At 55.4% G+C, this 19,891-nt stretch overlaps 1 protein-coding gene across 1 annotated transcript in view; it reads left to right on the forward strand.

Moving 5' to 3' along the window:
- The first annotated feature begins 3,618 nt into the window (after window positions 1-3,618).
- The window catches only part of LOC140192847 (caspase-3-like), a 94,228-nt gene continuing 77,955 nt past the window's right edge, over window positions 3,619-19,891 (forward strand). Inside the window, exons 1-3 of the mRNA XM_072250333.1 lie at window positions 3,619-3,955; window positions 10,746-10,918; window positions 12,077-12,215. Coding sequence (XP_072106434.1) covers window positions 3,757-3,955; window positions 10,746-10,918; window positions 12,077-12,215 — 511 coding nt within the window. The 5' untranslated portion in view covers window positions 3,619-3,756. The remainder of the gene's footprint in view (window positions 3,956-10,745; window positions 10,919-12,076; window positions 12,216-19,891) is intronic.

A 19,891-nucleotide genomic window follows, 5' to 3' on the forward strand; every position in this document is an offset into this window, starting at 1 on the left:
ACTACTGGGGAAACTTGACCATGGACAGTACGAGGAGGGACTAGCCGGGCAAAGGGGCAAGGTTAGCGGGAGAATTAGCATTGCCAGCCTGCTGTCGCATTCAAACACACCTGGAAAACAAGAACCCTCACTGAATGCCGTTTCTGGATTTCAGTTCAGCATTAGCCTACAGACCTTGGTGAGCAAACTCCTCTGTGCATCTGGGTATTGGACTTCCTAACCAACAGACCTCAGGTAGTGACACTACAAAACCGCTCCACCCTCCCCATTACCCTCAACTTGAGCGCCCCCCGCCCTGGGTGCTGGGCCCACTGCTATATGCTCTACTCACCCGCGGCTGCACAGCCAGGCCCCGAGTTACCAAGTCTGCCGATGGCACGACGGCGGTAGGACTCATCAGCAACAAGATGGCCAGCAGAGAGAGGGGGGGGGGGGGTGGAAACGCTCGAGGCTTGGCCCAGACACACAATCTCTTCCTCAATGTCAATAAGAGGAAGGAGATGGTTGTTGACTTCAGGAGAACTCACACCACTCACTCCCCACCTCTTTACTTTGGCGGCCCAGAAGTTGTTCCTTAAGATTGTTATAGCCGGAGATGGTAATGGAATAAGCTCCCATTACCTATTAAATGCTCCCAATGACGCGCGCCTCAAATAGCCTCTGACAACCAAGTCCAGCTCCTGCCCTTCCCGTGCGGCTTAGCTACTAAAGCCCTAGCGGAACCATTTCTCCTAACCGGAGACGGGTTACTGGCGCTTTAAAACCTGCTGTTCCGGGCAGAGGGGGCTCGTCAGCCGTGGTTAGCAGCTCGTCTAGGAGAAGGAAAACTCTGATCCAATCGCAGACCCAGTACTGTGCACACAGTGATATTAACTGAGTAACACATCCCGAAGTACAAACAAAGTCGGCGTCAAAGTTCAGGCAGAGATCAAAACATCCAGAGAAATCCAAAAATCAGAATCGGGAAACAGGCAGAGTCGACATTCAGATCGACAGAGCACAGATACAAATACTGGAAAGGCTCAAGAAAATTCACTGGCACAATCTGGTAACAAATAGGTGAAAACACAGGACTGAAATACACTGAGCAATAAACAGAGAGGCAGATGATAGGTGGAGCACAATGAGACACAGGTGGCAGCAATACAGGTAATAATGAGAAACAGGTGAGGGACGGAGTACTCAGTAATACAGGGGCCGGAGTAGAGCAGGAGCAGGGACAGGAGCACATGGCAATACAAAACCACAGACTGACAGCTAGGGTGGGGGAAACACACAAAAAGACAGAGCTCAACTGGAGGTATTGACTTGCACCTATACCTGCTGATGGGGAAGGCTTTGGGAGTAAACCCTGAGGGAAAAATCCGGAGCTGGAGTCCCTGACGCAGTCCTACATTGAGTTCAATGCTGACTGACAACTCCTGCAACGCTGCTGGTGCCAAACTGTATCGGTCTCTGCCATTTCTCTGGGTTCATCAGATGTGTGGAGAGGGGGAGCCTGCAACATGGGCACAGCCTGTTTTCCATATCGTACTGCCCAGGCTTGCGTACCTAGACAGCTAGGACACAACATCCATGGTCAACTCTGACCGCCCGTCGCCTCAACCTCAACCACCGTGGAAACTGCGAGCCGTTTCAAACCCCTGGGAGTGAACACCCCACACAACCTCGCATCGTCCCAGAACACATTCTACACCAGCAAAGGAGCTCACCCCACACACCTCTGCGTGTTGAGGAGGATGAGGAGAATTGGACACCCACGCACTTCCACTGATGATGCGTAGAGAACAACGGAACACGCCGCGCGGTACCTAAGGTGCACAGTGGCGGACAGGAAGGGTAGTTACCGAGCACCAGCGCACCTACCATTAAGGACATCTATACGGGAAGGTGCCAAAAAAAAGGGGGTCAGTAACATCACGAAGGGTCCCAGTCACCCTGATCACGTCCCGCTCCCACAAGAGGGAACACTACGGTAGCATCCGCGCCGGGTCGCGGGGAGAAGGCAGGAGAATGGGAGTGAGGGGGATAATAAGTCAGCAGTGATGGAACGGCGGAGCAGAGCTGATGGGCCGAACGGCCTGATTCTGCCGCGTGTTTTACTCGGGATTCTGGTGTCTCTGGCGTGGAGTCCAACCCGGAAAAGTCTTCAGGGAGGTTGAACTTGGAGGCAGAATCCTGGTTTGGTGTCAAAGTGTATTAGAGCACTGCAGGCTAGAATCGGGCCCTTTGGCCCGTCTATTCCGTCCCAACTTGATCGAGGCGCACAAGGTGATAAGAGGCACACATTGAGCAGAGTGCCAGAGACTCCCTCCCAGGACGGAAATGGCTAATTCGAGGTCGCATAAGACGTTCGGAGGAAAGCACAGGCGGAAGTGAGAAGTAAGCTTCTTTTCAGAGAGTGGTGGCTGCGTGATGGTAGAGACAGATAGGTTAATGACATTTAAGAGACTCTTAGATAGGCTCATGGATAGAAGAGAAGCGGAGGGCGATGTGGGAGGGAAGGCTTGGGATGGGTCAATCACACATTCGCAAGGCCTGTGATGTGTCCACTGAGATGAGGCTGAGTACAGGGCTACGGTGGGAACCTTTGTCACATGGTGTGAGCAGAATTATCTGCAGCTTAATGTGAAAAAGACTAAGGAGCTGGTGGTAGACCTGAGGAGAGCTAAGGTACCGGTGACCCCTGTTTCCATCCAGGGGGTCAGTGTGGACATGGTGGAGGATTACAAATACCTGGGATACGAATTGACGATAAACTGGACTGGTCAAAGAACACTGAGGCTGTCTACAAGAAGGGTCAGAGCCGTCTCTATTTCCTGAGGAGATTGAGGTCCTTTAACATCTGCTGGACGATGCTGAGGATGTTCTACGAGTCTGTGGTGGCCAGTCCTATCATGTTTGCTGTTGTGTGCTGGGGTAGCAGGCTGAGGGTAGCAGACACCAACCGAATCAACAAACTCATTCGTAAGGCCAATGATGTTGTGGGGATGGAACTGGACTCTCTCACGGTGGTGTCTGAAAAGAGGATGCTGTCTAAGTTGCATGCCATCTTGGACAATGTCTCCCATCCACTACATAATGTACTGGGTGGGCACAGGAGTACATTCAGCCTGAGACTCATTCCGCCGGGATGCAGCACAGAGCGTCATAGGAAGTCATTCCTGCCTGTGGCCATCAAACTTTACAACTCCTCCCTTGGAGAGTCAGACACCCTGAGCCAATACGCTGGTCCTGGACTTATTTCCTGGCATAATTTACGTATTACTATTTAACTATTTATGGTTTTATTACTATTTATTCTTTATGGTGCAACTGTAGCAAAAACCAATTTCCCCCGGGATCAATAAAGTATGACTATGACTATTTGTACTTCGGACTCCATTTGTCTGAAGGGAGGGCTGAGGGCAAAAAAGAGTCGGGTGGCTCCTCGCTCTCAACCATGTGATATGTAAAACTTGAAGTAGTTTTGCTCCGAAGGTAGTTTCCACTTCTGTGACCGAGTCACTTCGCGCTGAGCGTCGGGAGGTAAACGGCGCGTTTTGAGTATTCGGGAATGAATGAGGATCGGGAGCTCAGCTGACTGCTCGGCGGGGCTGTAGGCTGACTGTCCGAACTGCCAGCCCCCGATCCTTGGTCCTTCCATCTGTCACTTTAACTCTCCGGGCCCTGGGAGAGTGAGAGCGAGTCCGGTCACTTAGCGACGGCGGCTGAGGCAGCAGGCCGGCGGTGAGAGCTGTCTGCGGAACTGGGAGAATGGCGGAGCTGCGGAAGGGCAGTAAGGCGAGGGCTCTCATCGTCTCGGTGGAAAAGTTTCAGGACCCTTTCGTCCGCAACAGGGCGGGGGCAGGGATAGACAGGGAAAGACTCCATCGAGTGCTGTACAAGCTCGGCTTTGACGTGACAATCACCATGGACTACAGCGCAGAGGACATCTTACAGAAGTACCGGGAAGGTGAGCAACAATTAAGCCTGTGATGCTGGGAACCTCGGGCGACACGCCCGAAATGCTGGAGGAACTCGGCTGTCCGGGAGGGGACAAACAGTTGACGTTTCGGGCCGAGACTGGAAAGGAAGGGGGCGGAAGGAGAGGAGAGAGGGGAAGGATTACAAACTGGCAGGTGATATGAGAGGCCAGGTGATGGGGAAGGGGGTTACCTGGGGTGGGCGTGAGCGCTGGGTTCCGTGTCGGAATCGGAGGTGCCCCCCGCGGTGGGATTACGGGTGATCAGGATTGGAAAGGAAGGGGGCAGAAACCAGAGTGAGAAGGTGGTCTAGAGGGGGGAGAAGCACAAACCGGGGGGGGGGGGTGATAGGCGAGACCAGGTGAGGGGAAAGGTGAAGTGAGAAATGATAGGTGAGACCAGGTGAGCGGAAAGGTGGGTGAAATGAGAAACCGTGGGGTGATAGGTGAGACCAGGTGAGCGGAAAGGTGGGTGAAATGAGAAACCGGGAGGCGATAGGTGAGACTAGGTGAGGAGAAAGGTGGGTGAAATGAGAAACTGTGGGGTGATAGGTGAGACCAGGTGAGCGGAAAGGTGGGTGAATGAGAAACCGTGGGCTGATAGTTGAGACCAGGTGAGGGGAAAGGTGTGTGAAGTGAGAAACCGTGGGGTGATAGGTGAGACCAAGTGAGGGGAAAGGTGGGTGAAGTGAGAAACCGGGAGGTGATAGGTGAGACCAGGTGAGGGGAAAGGTGGGTGAAGTGAGAAACCGTGGGGTGATAGGTGAGACCAAGTGAGGGGAAAGGTGGGTGAAGTGAGAAACCGGGAGGTGATAGGCGAGACCAGGTGAGGGGAAAGGTGGGTGAAATGAGAAACCGTGGGGTGATCGGTGAGACCAGGTGAGGGGAAAGGTGGATGAGAGGTGATAGATGGAGACCAGGTGAGGGGAAAGGTGGGTGAAGTGAGAAACCGTGGGGTGATAGGTGAGACCAAGTGAGGGGAAAGGTGGGTGAAGTGAGAAACCGGGAGGTGATAGGCGAGACCAGGTGAGGGGAAAGGTGGGTGAAATGAGAAACCGTGGGGTGATCGGTGAGACCAGGTGAGGGGAAAGGTGGATGAGAGGTGATAGATGGAGACCAGGTGAGGGGAAAGGTGGGTGAAGTGAGAAACCGGGAGGTGATAGATGGAAAAGGTAACGGGCTGAAGAAGAGGGAATCAGTTGGGAGAGGAGAGTGGACCATGGGGAAAAGGGGAAGAAAGAGGGGCACCAGAGAGGCGTGATGGGCAGGTGAGAAGAGAAAGGTGAGAGAGGGGAGGCAGAATGGGGAATCAAGGAAGAGAAAGAGGGAACGGGTAGAAATGAGCGGAAGTTGGAGAGATCGATGTTGGAATCTACCCGGACGGAATATGCAGTGCTCGTCCAAATCCGTGGCCTCACTGTGTGAGAATGATATTGACGGACACAGGAAGCAGATACGGGGCACTAATGGAAATTGCAGAGATGGATCGAGGACCCACACGCCGGTTTCGATCCCGATCATGGCGCGGCTTTTTGCCGAGTGTGCTCGCTCCCCCTGCGACCGACATCGAACGTGGTCGGCGGGGGTCCGGGAGCCCAGGATCAGGGGAGAGTGCGGAGTTAGAAGAGAGTGTTGGGAGTGTGGGGAGAGTGTTAGGAGTGAAGGGAGAGAGATGAGAGTGAGGGGAGAGTGTTGAAAGTGTGGGGAGAGTGTTGGGAGTGAGGGGAGAGTGTCGATAGTGAAGGGAGAGAGATGAGAGCGAGGGAAGAGTGTTGAGAGTGTGGGGAGAGTGTTGGGAGTGAGGGGAGAGTGTTGGGTGTGAGGGGAGAGTGTTGGGAGTGAGGGGAGAGTGTCGATAGTGAAGGGAGAGAGATGAGAGCGAGGGAAGAGTGTTGAAAGTGTGGGGAGAGTGTTGGGAGAGTGTTGGGAGTGAGGGGAGAGTGTTGGGAGTGAGGGGAGATTGATGAGAGTGAGAGGAGAGTGTTGGGAGTGTAAGGAGAGTGTGGGGAGAGTGATAGTGAGGAGAGAGTGTTGGGAGTGGGGGAGAGTGTTGGGTGTGAGGGGAGAGTTTTGGTGTGAGGGGAGAGTGTTGAGAGAGTGATGAGAGCGTGGGGAGAGTGTTAGGAGTGAGGGGAGAGTGATGAGAGTGAGAGGAGAGTGTTGGGAGTGTAAGGAGAGTGTGGGGAGAGTGATAGTGAGGAGAGGGTGTTGGGAGTGGGGGAGAGTGTTGGGTGTGAGGGGAGAGTGTTGGGAGTGAGGGGAGAGAGTTGGGAGTGTGGGGAGAGTGATGAGAGTGAGGGGAGAGTGTTGGGACTGTAGGGAGAGTGTTGGGAGTGGGTGGAGAGTGATGAGAGTGAGGGGAGAGTGTTGGGAGTGTGGGGAGAGTGTTGGGTGTGAGGGGAGCGTGTTGGGAGTGAGGAGAGAGTCGTGGGAGTGAGGGGAGAGTGTTGGGAGTGTGGGGAGAATGATGAGAGTGAGGGGAGAGTGTTGGGTGTGAGGGAAGAGTGTTGGGAGTAAGGGGAGTGTGGGGAGAGTGAGGGCAGAGTGTTGGGAGTGTGGGGAGAGTGATGAGAGTAAGGGGAGAGTGTTGGGTGTGAGGGAAGAGTGTTGGGAGTGTGGGGAGAGTGGGGGGAGAGTGATGAGAGTGAGAGGAGAGTGTTGGGTGTGAGGGGAGAGTGTTGGGTGTGAGGGGAGAGTCGTGTGAGTGAGGGGAGAGTGTTGGGAGTGAGGGGAGAGAGTTGGGAGTGAGGGGAGAGTGTTGGGTGTGAGGGGAGAGTGTTGAGAGTGAGGGGAGAGTGTTGGAACTGTAGGGAGAGTGAGTGGAGAGTGTTGAGAGTGAGGGGAGAGTCGTGGGAGTGAGGGGAGAGTGTTGGGAGTGTGTTGAGAGTGTGGGGAGAGTGAGGGGAGAGTGTTGAGAGTGAGGGGAGAGTGCTGGGAGAGTGATGAGAGTGTGGGGAGAGTGTTGGGAGTGTGGGGAGAGTGAGGGGAGAGTGCTGGGAGAGTGTTGGGAGTGAGGGGAGAGTGTTGGGAGTGAGGGGAGAGTCGTGGGAGTGTGGGGAGAGTGTTGGGAGTGTGGGGAGAGTGTTGGGAGAGTGTTGGGTGTGAGGGGAGCGTGTTGGGAGTGAGGAGAGAGTCGTGGGAGTGAGGGGAGAGTGTTGGGAGTGTGTTGAGAGTGTGGGGAGAATGATGAGAGTGAGGGGAGAGTGTTGGGTGTGAGGGGAGCGTGTTGGGAGTGAGGAGAGAGTCGTGGGAGTGAGGGGAGAGTGTTGGGAGTGTGTTGAGAGTGAGGGGAGAATGATGAGAGTGAGGGGAGAGTGTTGAGAGAGTGGGAAGAATGTGGGGAGAGTTGGGAGTGAGGGAAGAGTGTTGGGAGTGAGGGGAGAGTGATAGTAGACTGATTGGAATGTGTTGAGAGTGTGGGAGAGTATTGGGTGTGTGGGGAGAGTGATGAGAGTGAGAGGAGAGTGATGAGAGTAAGGGGAGAGTGTTGGGTGTGAGGGAAGAGTGTTGGGAGTAAGGGGAGTGTGGGGAGAGTGAGGGCAGAGTGTTGGGAGTGTGGGGAGAGTGATGAGAGTAAGGGGAGAGTGTTGGGTGTGAGGGAAGAGTGTTGGGAGTGTGGGGAGAGTGAGGGGAGAGTGTTGGGACTGTAGGGAGAGTGTTGGGAGTGTGGGGAGAGTGGGGGGAGAGTGATGAGAGTGAGAGGAGAGTGTTGGGTGTGAGGGGAGAGAGTTGGGAGTGAGGGGAGAGAGTTGGGAGTGAGGGGAGAGTGTTGGGAGTGAGGGGAGAGTGTTGGGTGTGAGGGGAGAGTGTTGAGAGTGAGGGGAGAGTGTTGGAACTGTAGGGAGAGTGAGTGGAGAGTGTTGAGAGTGAGGGGAGAGTCGTGGGAGTGAGGGGAGAGTGTTGGGAGTGTGTTGAGAGTTGGGGAGAGTGAGGGGAGAGTGTTGAGAGTGAGGGGAGAGTGCTGGGAGAGTGATGAGAGTGTGGGGAGAGTGTTGGGAGTGTGGGGAGAGTGAGGGGAGAGTGCTGGGAGAGTGTTGGGAGTGAGGGGAGAGTGTTGGGAGTGTGGGGAGAGTGTTGGGAGAGTGTTGGGTGTGAGGGGAGAGTGTTGGGTGTGAGGAGAGAGTGTTGGGAGTGAGGGGAGAGTGTTAGGAGTGTGTTGAGAGTGTGGGGAGAGTGATGAGAGTGAGGGGAGAGTATTGGGTGTGAGGGGAGAGTGTTGAGAGTGAGGGGAGAGTGTTGGGAGTGTGGCAAGAATGTGGGGAGAGTTGGGAGTGAGGGAAGAGTGTTGGGAGTGAGGGGAGAGTGATGGTAGACTGATTGGAATGTGTTGAGAGTGTTGGGTGTGTGGGGAGAGTGATGAGAGTAAGGGAGAGTGTAGGGTGTGTGGGGAGAGTGTTGAGAGTGAGGGGAGAGTGTTGGGAGTGTGGCAAGAATGTGGGGAGAGTTGGGAGTGAGGGAAGAGTGTTGGGAGTGAGGGGAGAGTGATGGTAGACTGATTGGAATGTGTTGAGAGTGTTGGGTGTGTGGGGAGAGTGATGAGAGTAAGGGAGAGTGTAGGGTGTGTGGGGAGAGTGATGAGAGTGAGGGGAGAGTGATGAGAGTAAGGGGAGAGTGTTGGGTGTGAGGGAAGAGAGTTGTGAGTAAGGGGAGTGTGGGGAGAGTGAGGGCAGAGTGATGAGAGTGTGGGGAGAGAGATGAGAGTGAGGGGAGAGTGTTGGGACTGTAGGGAGAGTGAGGGGAGAGTCGTGGGAGTGAGGAGAGAGTGTTGGGAGTGTGTTGAGAGTGTGGGGAGTGTGTTGAGAGTGAGGGGGGAGTGATGAGAGTGAGGGGAGAATGTTGGGAGTGTGGGGAGAGTGATGAGAGTGAGGGGAGAGTGTTGGGAGTGAGGGGAGAGTGATGAGAGTGTGGGGAGAGTGTTGGGAGTGTGCGGAGAGTGATGGGAGTGAGGGGAGAGTGCTGGGAGAGTGATGAGAGTGAGGGGAGAGTGTTGGGAGTGAGGGGAGAGTTGTGGGAGTGTGGGGAGAGTGTTGGGAGTGTGGGGAGAGTGTTGGGAGTGAGTGTAGAGTCGTGGGAGTGTGGGAAGAGTGTTGGGAGTGTGGGGAGAGTGTTGGGAGTGCGTTGAGAGTGTGGGGAGAGTGGTGAGAGTGAGGGGAGAGTGTTGGGTGTGAGGGGAGAGTGTGGGGAGAGTGATGAGAGTGAGGGGAGAGTGTTGGGTGTGAGGGGAGAGTGTTGGGAGTGTGTTGAGAGTGTGGGGAGAGTGATGAGAGTGTGGGGAGAGTGTTGGGTGTGAGGGGAGAGTGTTGGGAGTGAGGGGAGAGTGTTAGGAGTGTGTTGAGAGTGTGGGGAGAGTGATGAGAGTGAGGGGAGAGTATTGGGTGTGAGGGGAGAGTGTTGAGAGTGAGGGGAGAGTGTTGGGAGTGTGGCAAGAATGTGGGGAGAGTTGGGAGTGAGGGAAGAGTGTTGGGAGTGAGGGGAGAGTGATGGTAGACTGATTGGAATGTGTTGAGAGTGTTGGGTGTGTGGGGAGAGTGATGAGAGTAAGGGAGAGTGTAGGGTGTGTGGGGAGAGTGTTGAGAGTGAGGGGAGAGTGTTGGGAGTGTGGCAAGAATGTGGGGAGAGTTGGGAGTGAGGGAAGAGTGTTGGGAGTGAGGGGAGAGTGATGGTAGACTGATTGGAATGTGTTGAGAGTGTTGGGTGTGTGGGGAGAGTGATGAGAGTAAGGGAGAGTGTAGGGTGTGTGGGGAGAGTGATGAGAGTGAGGGGAGAGTGATGAGAGTAAGGGGAGAGTGTTGGGTGTGAGGGAAGAGAGTTGTGAGTAAGGGGAGTGTGGGGAGAGTGAGGGCAGAGTGATGAGAGTGTGGGGAGAGTGATGAGAGTGAGGGGAGAGTGTTGGGAGTGAGGGGAGAGTGATGAGAGTGTGGGGAGAGTGTTGGGAGTGTGCGGAGAGTGATGGGAGTGAGGGGAGAGTGCTGGGAGAGTGATGAGAGTGAGGGGAGAGTGTTGGGAGTGAGGGGAGAGTTGTGGGAGTGTGGGGAGAGTGTTGGGAGTGTGGGGAGAGTGTTGGGAGTGAGTGTAGAGTCGTGGGAGTGTGGGAAGAGTGTTGGGAGTGTGGGGAGAGTGTTGGGAGTGCGTTGAGAGTGTGGGGAGAGTGGTGAGAGTGAGGGGAGAGTGTTGGGTGTGAGGGGAGAGTGTGGGGAGAGTGATGAGAGTGAGGGGAGAGTGTTGGGTGTGAGGGGAGAGTGTTGGGAGTGTGTTGAGAGTGTGGGGAGAGTGATGAGAGTGTGGGGAGAGTGTTGGGTGTGAGGGGAGAGTGTTGGGTGTGAGGGGAGAGTGTTGAGAGTAAGGGGAGAGTGTTGGGAGTGTGGGAAGAATGTGGGGAGAGTTGGGAGTGAGGGGAGAGTGTTGGGAGTGTGGGGAGAGTGATGAGAGTGAGGGGAGAGTGATGAGAGTGAGGGGAGAGTGTTGGGAGTGTGGGAAGAATGTGGGGAGAGTTGGGAGTGAGGGGAGAGTGTTAGGAGTGAGGGGAGAGTGATGAGAGTGAGGGGAGAGTGTTGGGAGTGTGGGAAGAATGTGGGGAGAGTTGGGAGTGAGGGGAGAGTGTGGGGAGAGTGATGAGAGTGTGGGGAGAGTGTTGAGAGTGAGGGGAGAGTGTTGGGAGTGTGGGAAGAATGTGGGGAGAGTGATGAGAGTGAGGGGAGAGTGTTGGGAGTGAGGGGAGAGAAGGGAGAGGAGCTTCACTGTGGCTTCTGCTGACTTTGGTTAACAACGGTAATCTGTACAGAATCTCAGCGGGCCCACGGATCCTGTTTTGTCTCTGTTCTCTCGAGCCACGGAGATGATGGGCTGATTTACGGAGCAGATGGCAAACCGGTGCACCTCAGGAATATTTACTCCATGTTTACAGAGAAGGCCTGCACGGCACTGGCGGGGAAGCCAAAGATCTTCTTCGTTCAGGTGAGTAAGCTTAGAGCGAAGACCCATGAGCAATGGAAAGCCAGTCCGCACTGCCCCAGAAACCCTGCAGGCATGGTCCCAACAACCGCTCGGTGGAAACCTGCCCTGAACTCTAATGGTTATCACTGGTCCAGCCACGTGGACACAATGGGCAAGACAGACCAGGGTCAAAAAGGCGTTCGGTGTGTCACCAGATGCACGGTAGAAAGAATCCAATCCGGATGCATCTCGGCCGGGTACAACAACTGCAAGTAATTGCAGAGGGTCACGAACACAGCTCAGCAAATCACTGAAGCTATCCTCCCCTCTGCGGACTCTGCCTGCACCTCCCACTGCCTCGATAATTAGTCAGCATAATGAAAGACCCCCTCCCCTCCCCACCCCAGGCACCCTCTTCTCTCCTCCCCTCCATCGGGCAGAGCTTCCGAGAACACATTCAAAGTAAATTTATTATCAAGGACTGAAGTGTTACCACATACTGCCCTGAGATTAATTTTCCTGCAGGCATTTATGGAAACAATAAAGATATACAATAGTTGGCCAGGTTCAAGTGTCCCTTGGTATTGGGACACTTGAACCCATCTCTCAAAAGGTAAAGATTAACTCATGAACTCAAGCCACCCTTATGACCTTGCACGTTATTATCTGTGTGCACTGCATCTTTCTCTGCATTCTGCGCTCTCATCTCCCCCTTTCTCCTCACCTCACCCAGTGTCCCTCCTCCTTCCCTTTCTGCCATGGTCCCCTCTCCTCTGTCAGAGCCCTTTTCCAGGCCTTTACCTTTCCCACCTATCACTCCCCTTCTCCTCATTTCTACCCCCCCACCCACCTTTCTGCTCACCTGATCTCCCCGTCACCTGCCAGCTTGTATTTCTTGCCTCCCACCGCCCCCCCAAACCTTCTTCCTCAGTCCCGATAAAGGGTCACGGTCCAAAATGACGACGATTTGTGCCTCTCCATAGATGCTGTCCAACCTGCTGAGTTTTATTGTATTTTGTGTGTGTCTCCCTGGCTTTCATCTGCAGAATCAGTTCTGTTCAGATTCCACATTCTGTTATTGATTTCCACTGACGAGATGAAGCGATTGTATGGTGGCATGTGACGGTATTGAACCAATAACCCAGCCCCACATCGCACCTGCTCTGCCCTGCCCCACAGGCCTGTCGAGGGATGAAACTGGACGACGGGGTTTGCGTGGGGGAGGTCGAGACTGATAGCTGCCCTGCTGAGCACGACTTCTTCTCTCATTACCTCGCCATTCCTGATGACACGGCCGTCCACTTCTCCAGCAGCCCAGGTAGGCTCCGCTCCCAGATCACGTCCAGTGTGGGATGGATTGGGCGGGGAAGGAGAAAGTGGAGAGGGGGAGGAAGATGAGATGGTGTGAGGGAAGGAGAGGGCCAAGATGGATAAGGGAGGGTTGGAGAGGGTAAGGTGGAGGGAGGGGGACGCTAGAGGTGGTTCGGATGGGTAGGGGAGGGAATGGGGCGTTGGATGGATAGGTGAGGGTTGCGGGAACAAGATGGAGAGGAGAGGGTTGGGGGGTCAGATAGATAGGGGAGGATTTTGGGGGCAAGATGGATAGGAGAGGGTTGGGGTAGTGTACTGGATGGGGAAGGGTGGACAGGGTTATGTTACAGGGGGAAGTAGGGGAGGGTGGGAGAGGGTTAATATGGATAGACATGCAGGAGAAAGATAAAATGGACGGGGCAAGGGTGGAGGGGTTAAGATGGTTGGGGTTGGAGGGGTTCAGATGGAAAGATAGGGGTTTGGAGGGATTCGCATGGATGGATAGGGAGCTTGGAGGGGTTCAGATGGATGGCGGTGTGGGGTGTTCAGATAGATGGGGGTCTGGAGGGGTTCAGATGGAAATATAGGGGATTGGAGGGATTCGCATGGATGGATAGGGAGTTTGGAGGGGTTCAGATGGATGGTGGTGTGGGGGATTCAAATGGATATGGGTCTGGAGCGGTTCAGATGGATGAGGGTCTGGAGGGGTTCAGATGGATGGGTAGGGGTCTGGAGGAGTTCAGATGGATGGGTAGGGATCTAGAGGGGTTCAGATGGATAAGGGTCTGGAGAGGGTTCAGATGGATGGGGGTCTGGAGGGGTTCAGATAGATGGATGGAGGTCTGGAGGGGTTCAGATGGATGAGGGTTTGGAGGGGTTCAGATGGATGGGTAGGGGTCTGGAAGGGTTCAGATGGATGGGGGTCTGGAGGGGTTCAGATGGATGGGGTCTGGAGGGGTTCAGTTGGATGAGGGTCTGGAGGGGTTCAGATGGATGGGAGTCTGGAGAGGTTCAGTTGGATGAGGGTCTGGAGGGGTTCAGATGGATGAGGGTCTGGACGGGTTCAGATGGATGGATGGGGGTCTGGAGGGGTTCAGATGGATGGATGGGGGTCTGGAGGGGTTCAGATGGATGAGGGTCTGGACGGATTCAGATGGATGGATGGGGGTCTGGAGGGGTTCAGATGGTTGGATGAGGGTCTGGAGGGGTACAGATGGATGGGGGTCTGGAGGGGTTCAGATGGATGGATGAGGGTCTGGAGGAGTTCAGATGGATGGATGGGGGTCTGGAGGGGTTCAGATGGATGGATGAGGGTCTGGAGGGGTTCAGATGGATGAGGGTCTGGAGGGGTTCAGTTGGATGAGCGTCTGGAGGGGTTCAGATGGATGGGGGTCGGGAGGGGTTCAGATGGATGGGGGACTGGAGGGGTTCAGTTGGATGAGAGTCTGGATGGGTTCAGATGGTTGGGGGTCTGGATAGGTTCAGTTGGATGGATGAGGGTCTGGAGGGGTTCAGTTGGATGAGGGTTGGAGGAATTCAGATGGATGGGAGTCTGGAGGGATTCAGATGGATAGGGAGTTTGGAGGGGTTCAGATGGATGGTGGTGTGGGGTGTTCAGATAGATGGGGGTCTGGAGGGGTTCAGATGGAAGTATAGGGGTTTGGAGGGATTTGCATGGATGGATAGGGAGTTTGGAGGGGTTCAGATGGATGGCGGTGTGGGGGGTTCAGATGGATGTGGGTCTGCAGGGGTTCAGATGGATGAGGGTCTGGAGGGGTTCAGATGGATGGGTAGGGGTCTGGAGGAGTTCAGATGGATGTGTAGGGATCTAGAGGGGTTCAGATGGATAAGGGTCTGGAGGGGTTCAGATGGATGGGGGTCTGGAGGGGTTCAGATAGATGGATGAGGGTCTGGAGGGGTTCAGATGGATGGGGGTCTAGAGGGGTTCAGATGGATGGGGTCTGGAGGGGTTCAGTTGGATGAGGGTCTGGAGAGGTTCAGATGGATGGGAGTCTGGAGAGGTGCAGTTGGATGAGGGTCTGGGGGGGTTCAGATGGATGACGGCTGGACGGGTTCAGATGGATGGATGGGGGTCTGGAGGGGTTCAGATGGATGGATGGGGGTCTGGAGGGGTTCAGCTGGATGAGGGTCTGGAGGGGTTCAGATGGATGGATGAGGGTCTGGACGGGTTCAGATGGATGGATGAGGGTCTGGAGGAGTACAGATGGATAATGGTCTGGAGGGGTTCAGATGGATGGATGAGGGCCTGGAGGGGTACAGATGGATGGGGGTCTGGAGGGGTTCAGATGGATGGATGAGGGTCTGGAGGAGTTCAGATGGACGAGGGTCTGGAGGGGTTCAGTTGGATGAGGGTCTGGAGGGGTTCAGATGGATGGTGGTCTGGAGGGGTTCAGATGGATGGGGTCTGGAGGGGTTCAGTTGGATGAGGGTCTGGAGGGGTTCAGCTGGATGAGGGTCTGGAGGGGTTCAGATGGATGGATGAGGGTCTGGACGGGTTCAGATGGATGGATGAGGGTCTGGAGGGGTACAGATGGATGGGGGTCTGGAGGGGTTCAGATGGATGGATGAGGGTCTGGAGGAGTTCAGATGGATGGATGGGGGTCTGGAGGGGTTCAGATGGATGGATAAGAGTCTGGAGGGGTTCAGATGGATGAGGGTCTGGAGGGGTTCAGTTGGATGAGGGTCTGGAGGGGTTCAGATGGATGGGGGTCTGGAGGGGTTCAGATGGATGGGGGTCTGGAGGGGTTCAGTTGGATGAGGGACTGGATGGGTTCAGATGGATGGGGGTCTGGAGAGGTTCAATTGGATGGATGAGAGTCTGGAGGAGTTCAGATGGATGGATGGGGGTCTGGAGGGGTTCAGATGGATGGATGAGGGTCTGGAGGGGTTCAGATGGATGAGGGTCTGGAGGGGTTCAGTTGGATGAGGGTCTGGAGGGGTTCAGATGGATGGGGGTCTGGAGGGGTTCAGATGGATGGGGGATTGGAGGGGTTCAGTTGGATGAGAGTCTGGATGGCTTCAGATGGATGGGGGTCTGGAGAAGTTCAGATGGATGGCGGTGTGGGGTGTTCAGATAGATGGGGGTCTGGAGGGGTTCAGATGGAAATATAGGGGTTTGGAGGGATTCGTATGGATGGATAGGGAGTTTGGAGGGGTTCAGATGGATGTCGGTGTGGGGGTTTCAGATGGATGGGGGTCTGGAGGGGTTCAGATGGATGGGGTCTTGAGGGGTTCAGATAGATGGATGGAGGTCTGGAGGGGTTCAGATGGATGAGGGTCTGGAGGGGTTCAGATGGATGAGGGTTTGGAGGGGTTCAGCTAGATGGGTAGGGGTCTGGAGGGGTTCAGATGGATGGATGGGGGTCTGGAGGGGTTCAGATGGATGGTGGTCTGGAGGGGTTCAGAAGGATGGTGTCTGGAGGGGTTCAGTTGGATGAGGGTCTGGAGGGGTTCAGATGGATGGATGAGGGTCTGGAGGGGTTCAGATGGATGGGGGTCTAGAGGGGTTCAGATGGATGGGGTCTGGAGGGGTTCAGTTGGATGAGGGTCTGGAGAGGTTCAGATGGATGGGAGTCTGGAGAGGTGCAGTTGGATGAGGGTCCGGGGGGGTTCAGATGGATGACGGTCTGGACGGGTTCAGATGGATGGATGGGGGTCTGGAGGGGTTCAGATGGATGGATGGGGGTCTGGAGGAGTTCACTGGATGAGGGTCTGGAGGGGTTCAGATGGATGGATGAGGGTCTGGACGGGTTCAGATGTATGGATGAGGGTCTGGAGGGGTACAGATGGATGGGGGTCTGGAGGGGTTCAGATGGATGGATGAGGGTCTGGAGGAGTTCAGATGGATGGATGGGGGTCTGGAGGGGTTCAGATAGATGGATGGGTGTCTGGAGGGGTTCAGATGGATGGATGAGGGTCTGGAGGGGTTCAGATGGATGAGGGTCTGGAGGGGTTCAGTTGGATGAGCGTCTGGAGGGGTTCAGATGGATGGGGGTCGGGAGGGGTTCAGATGGATGGGGGACTGGAGAGGTTCAGTTGGATGGATGAGGGTCTGGAGGGGTTCAGTTGGATGAGGGTTGGAGGAATTCAGATGGATGGGAGTCTGGAGGGATTCAGATGGATAGGGAGTTTGGAGGGGTTCAGATGGATGGTGGTGTGGGGTGTTCAGATAGATGGGGGTCTGGAGGGGTTCAGATGGAAGTATAGGGGTTTGGAGGGATTTGCATGGATGGATAGGGAGTTTGGAGGGGTTCAGATGGATGGCGGTGTGGGGGGTTCAGATGGATGTGGGTCTGCAGGGGTTCAGATGGATGAGGGTCTGGAGGGGTTCAGATAGATGGATGAGGGTCTGGAGGGGTTCAGATGGATGGGGGTCTAGAGGGGTTCAGATGGATGGGGTCTGGAGCGGTTCAGTTGGATGAGGGTCTGGAGAGGTTCAGATGGATGGGAGTCTGGAGAGGTGCAGTTGGATGAGGGTCTGGGGGGGTACAGATGGATGACGGTCTGGACGGGTTCAGATGGATGGATGGGGGTCTGGAGGGGTTCAGATGGATGGATGGGGGTCTGGAGGGGTTCAGCTGGATGAGGGTCTGGAGTATTCAGATGGATGGATGAGGGTCTGGACGGGTTCAGATGGATGGATGAGGGTCTGGAGGAGTACAGATGGATAATGGTCTGGAGGGGTTCAGATGGATGGATCAGGGCCTGGAGGGGTACAGATGGATGGGGGTCTGGAGGGGTTCAGATGGATGGATGAGGGTCTGGAGGAGTTCAGATGGACGATGGTCTGGAGGGGTTCAGTTGGATGAGGGTCTGGAGGGGTTCAGATGGATGGTGGTCTGGAGGGGTTCAGATGGATGGGGTCTGGAGGGGTTCAGTTGGATGAGGGTCTGGAGGGGTTCAGCTGGATGAGGGTCTGGAGGGGTTCAGATGGATGGATGAGGGTCTGGACGGGTTCAGATGGATGGATGAGGGTCTGGAGGGGTACAGATGGATGGGGTCTGGAGGGGTTCAGATGGATGGATGAGGGTCTGGAGGAGTTCAGATGGATGGATGGGGGTCTGGAGGGGTTCAGATGGATGGATGAGGGTCTGGTGGGGTTCAGATGGATGAGGGTCTGGAGGGGTTCAGTTGGATGAGGGTCTGGAGGGGTTCAGATGGATGGGGGTCTGGAGGGGTTCAGATGGATGGGGGATTGGAGGGGTTCAGTTGGATGAGAGTCTGGATGGGTTCAGATCGATGGGGGTCTGGAGAAGTTCAGATGGATGGCGGTGTGGGGTGTTCAGATAGATGGGGGTCTGGAGGGGTTCAGATGGAAATATAGGAGTTTGGAGGGATTCGTATGGATGGATAGGGAGTTTGGAGGGGTTCAGATGGATGTCGGTGTGGGGGTTTCAGATGGATGGGGTCTTGAGGGGTTCAGATAGATGGATGGAGGTCTGGAGGGGTTCAGATGGATGAGGGTCTGGAGGGGTTCAGATGGATGAGGGTTTGGAGGGGTTCAGCTAGATGGGTAGGGGTCTGGAGGGGTTCAGATGGATGGATGGGGGTCTGGAGGGGTTCAGATGGATGGTGGTCTGGAGGGGTTCAGAAGGATGGTGTCTGGAGGGGTTCAGTTGGATGAGGGTCTGGAGGGGTTCAGATGGATGGATGAGGGTCTGGAGGGGTTCAGATGGATGGGGGTTTAGAGGGGTTCAGATGGATGGGGTCTGGAGGGGTTCAGTTGGATGAGGGTCTGGAGAGGTTCAGATGGATGGGAGTCTGGAGAGGTGCAGTTGGATGAGGGTCCGGGGGGGTTCAGATGGATGACGGTCTGGACGGGTTCAGATGGATGGATGGGGGTCTGGAGGGGTTCAGATGGATGGATGAGGGTCTGGAGGAGTTCAGCTGGATGAGGGTCTGGAGGGGTTCAGATGGATGGATGAGGGTCTGGACGGGTTCAGATGTATGGATGAGGGTCTGGAGGGGTACAGATGGATGGGGGTCTGGAGGAGTTCAGATGGATGGATGAGGGTCTGGAGGAGTTCAGATGGATGGATGGGGGTCTGGAGGGGTTCAGATGGATGGATGGGGGTCTGGAGGGGTTCAGATGGATGGATGAGGGTCTGGAGGGGTTCAGATGGATGAGGGTCTGGAGGGGTTCAGTTGGATGAGCGTCTGGAGGGGTTCAGATGGATGGGGGTCGGGAGGGGTTCAGTTGGATGAGAGTCTGGGTGGGTTCAGATGGTTGGGGGTCTGGAGAGGTTCAGTTGGATGGATGAGGGTCTGGAGGGGTTCAGTTGGATGAGGGTTGGAGGAATTCAGATGGATGGGAGTCTGGAGGGATTCAGATGGATAGGGAGTTTGGAGGGGTTCAGATGGATGGTGGTGTGGGGTGTTCAGATAGATGGGGGTCTGGAGGGGTTCAGATGGAAGTATAGGGGTTTGGAGGGATTTGCATGGATGGATAGGGAGTTTGGAGGGGTTCAGATGGATGGCGGTGTGGGGGGTTCAGATGGATGTGGGTCTGCAGGGGTTCAGATGGATGAGGGTCTGGAGGGGTTCAGATGGATGGGTAGGGGTCTGGAGGAGTTCAGATGGATGTGTAGGGATCTAGAGGGGTTCAGATGGATAAGGGTCTGGAGGGGTTCAGATGGATGGGGGTCTGGAGGGGTTCAGATGGATGAGGGTCTGGAGGGGTTCAGATAGATGGATGAGGGTCTGGAGGGGTTCAGATGGATGGGGGTCTAGAGGGGTTCAGATGGATGGGGTCTGGAGCGGTTCAGTTGGATGAGGGTCTGGAGAGGTTCAGATGGATGGGAGTCTGGAGAGGTGCAGTTGGATGAGGGTCTGGGGGGGTACAGATGGATGACGGTCTGGACGGGTTCAGATGGATGGATGGGGGTCTGGAGGGGTTCAGATGGATGGATGGGGGTCTGGAGGGGTTCAGCTGGATGAGGGTCTGGAGTATTCAGATGGATGGATGAGGGTCTGGACGGGTTCAGATGGATGGATGAGGGTCTGGAGGAGTACAGATGGATAATGGTCTGGAGGGGTTCAGATGGATGGATCAGGGCCTGGAGGGGTACAGATGGATGGGGGTCTGGAGGGGTTCAGATGGATGGATGAGGGTCTGGAGGAGTTCAGATGGACGATGGTCTGGAGGGGTTCAGTTGGATGAGGGTCTGGAGGGGTTCAGATGGATGGTGGTCTGGAGGGGTTCAGATGGATGGGGTCTGGAGGGGTTCAGTTGGATGAGGGTCTGGAGGGGTTCAGCTGGATGAGGGTCTGGAGGGGTTCAGATGGATGGATGAGGGTCTGGACGGGTTCAGATGGATGGATGAGGGTCTGGAGGGGTACAGATGGATGGGGTCTGGAGGGGTTCAGATGGATGGATGAGGGTCTGGAGGAGTTCAGATGGATGGATGGGGGTCTGGAGGGGTTCAGATGGATGGATGAGGGTCTGGTGGGGTTCAGATGGATGAGGGTCTGGAGGGGTTCAGTTGGATGAGGGTCTGGAGGGGTTCAGATGGATGGGGGTCTGGAGGGGTTCAGATGGATGGTGGATTGGAGGGGTTCAGTTGGATGAGAGTCTGGATGGGTTCAGATCGATGGGGGTCTGGAGAAGTTCAGATGGATGGCGGTGTGGGGTGTTCAGATAGATGGGGGTCTGGAGGGGTTCAG

Source organism: Mobula birostris, unplaced genomic scaffold (assembly GCF_030028105.1).
Source record: "Mobula birostris isolate sMobBir1 unplaced genomic scaffold, sMobBir1.hap1 scaffold_282, whole genome shotgun sequence".
NCBI classification, from domain to species: Eukaryota; Metazoa; Chordata; class Chondrichthyes; order Myliobatiformes; family Myliobatidae; genus Mobula; species Mobula birostris.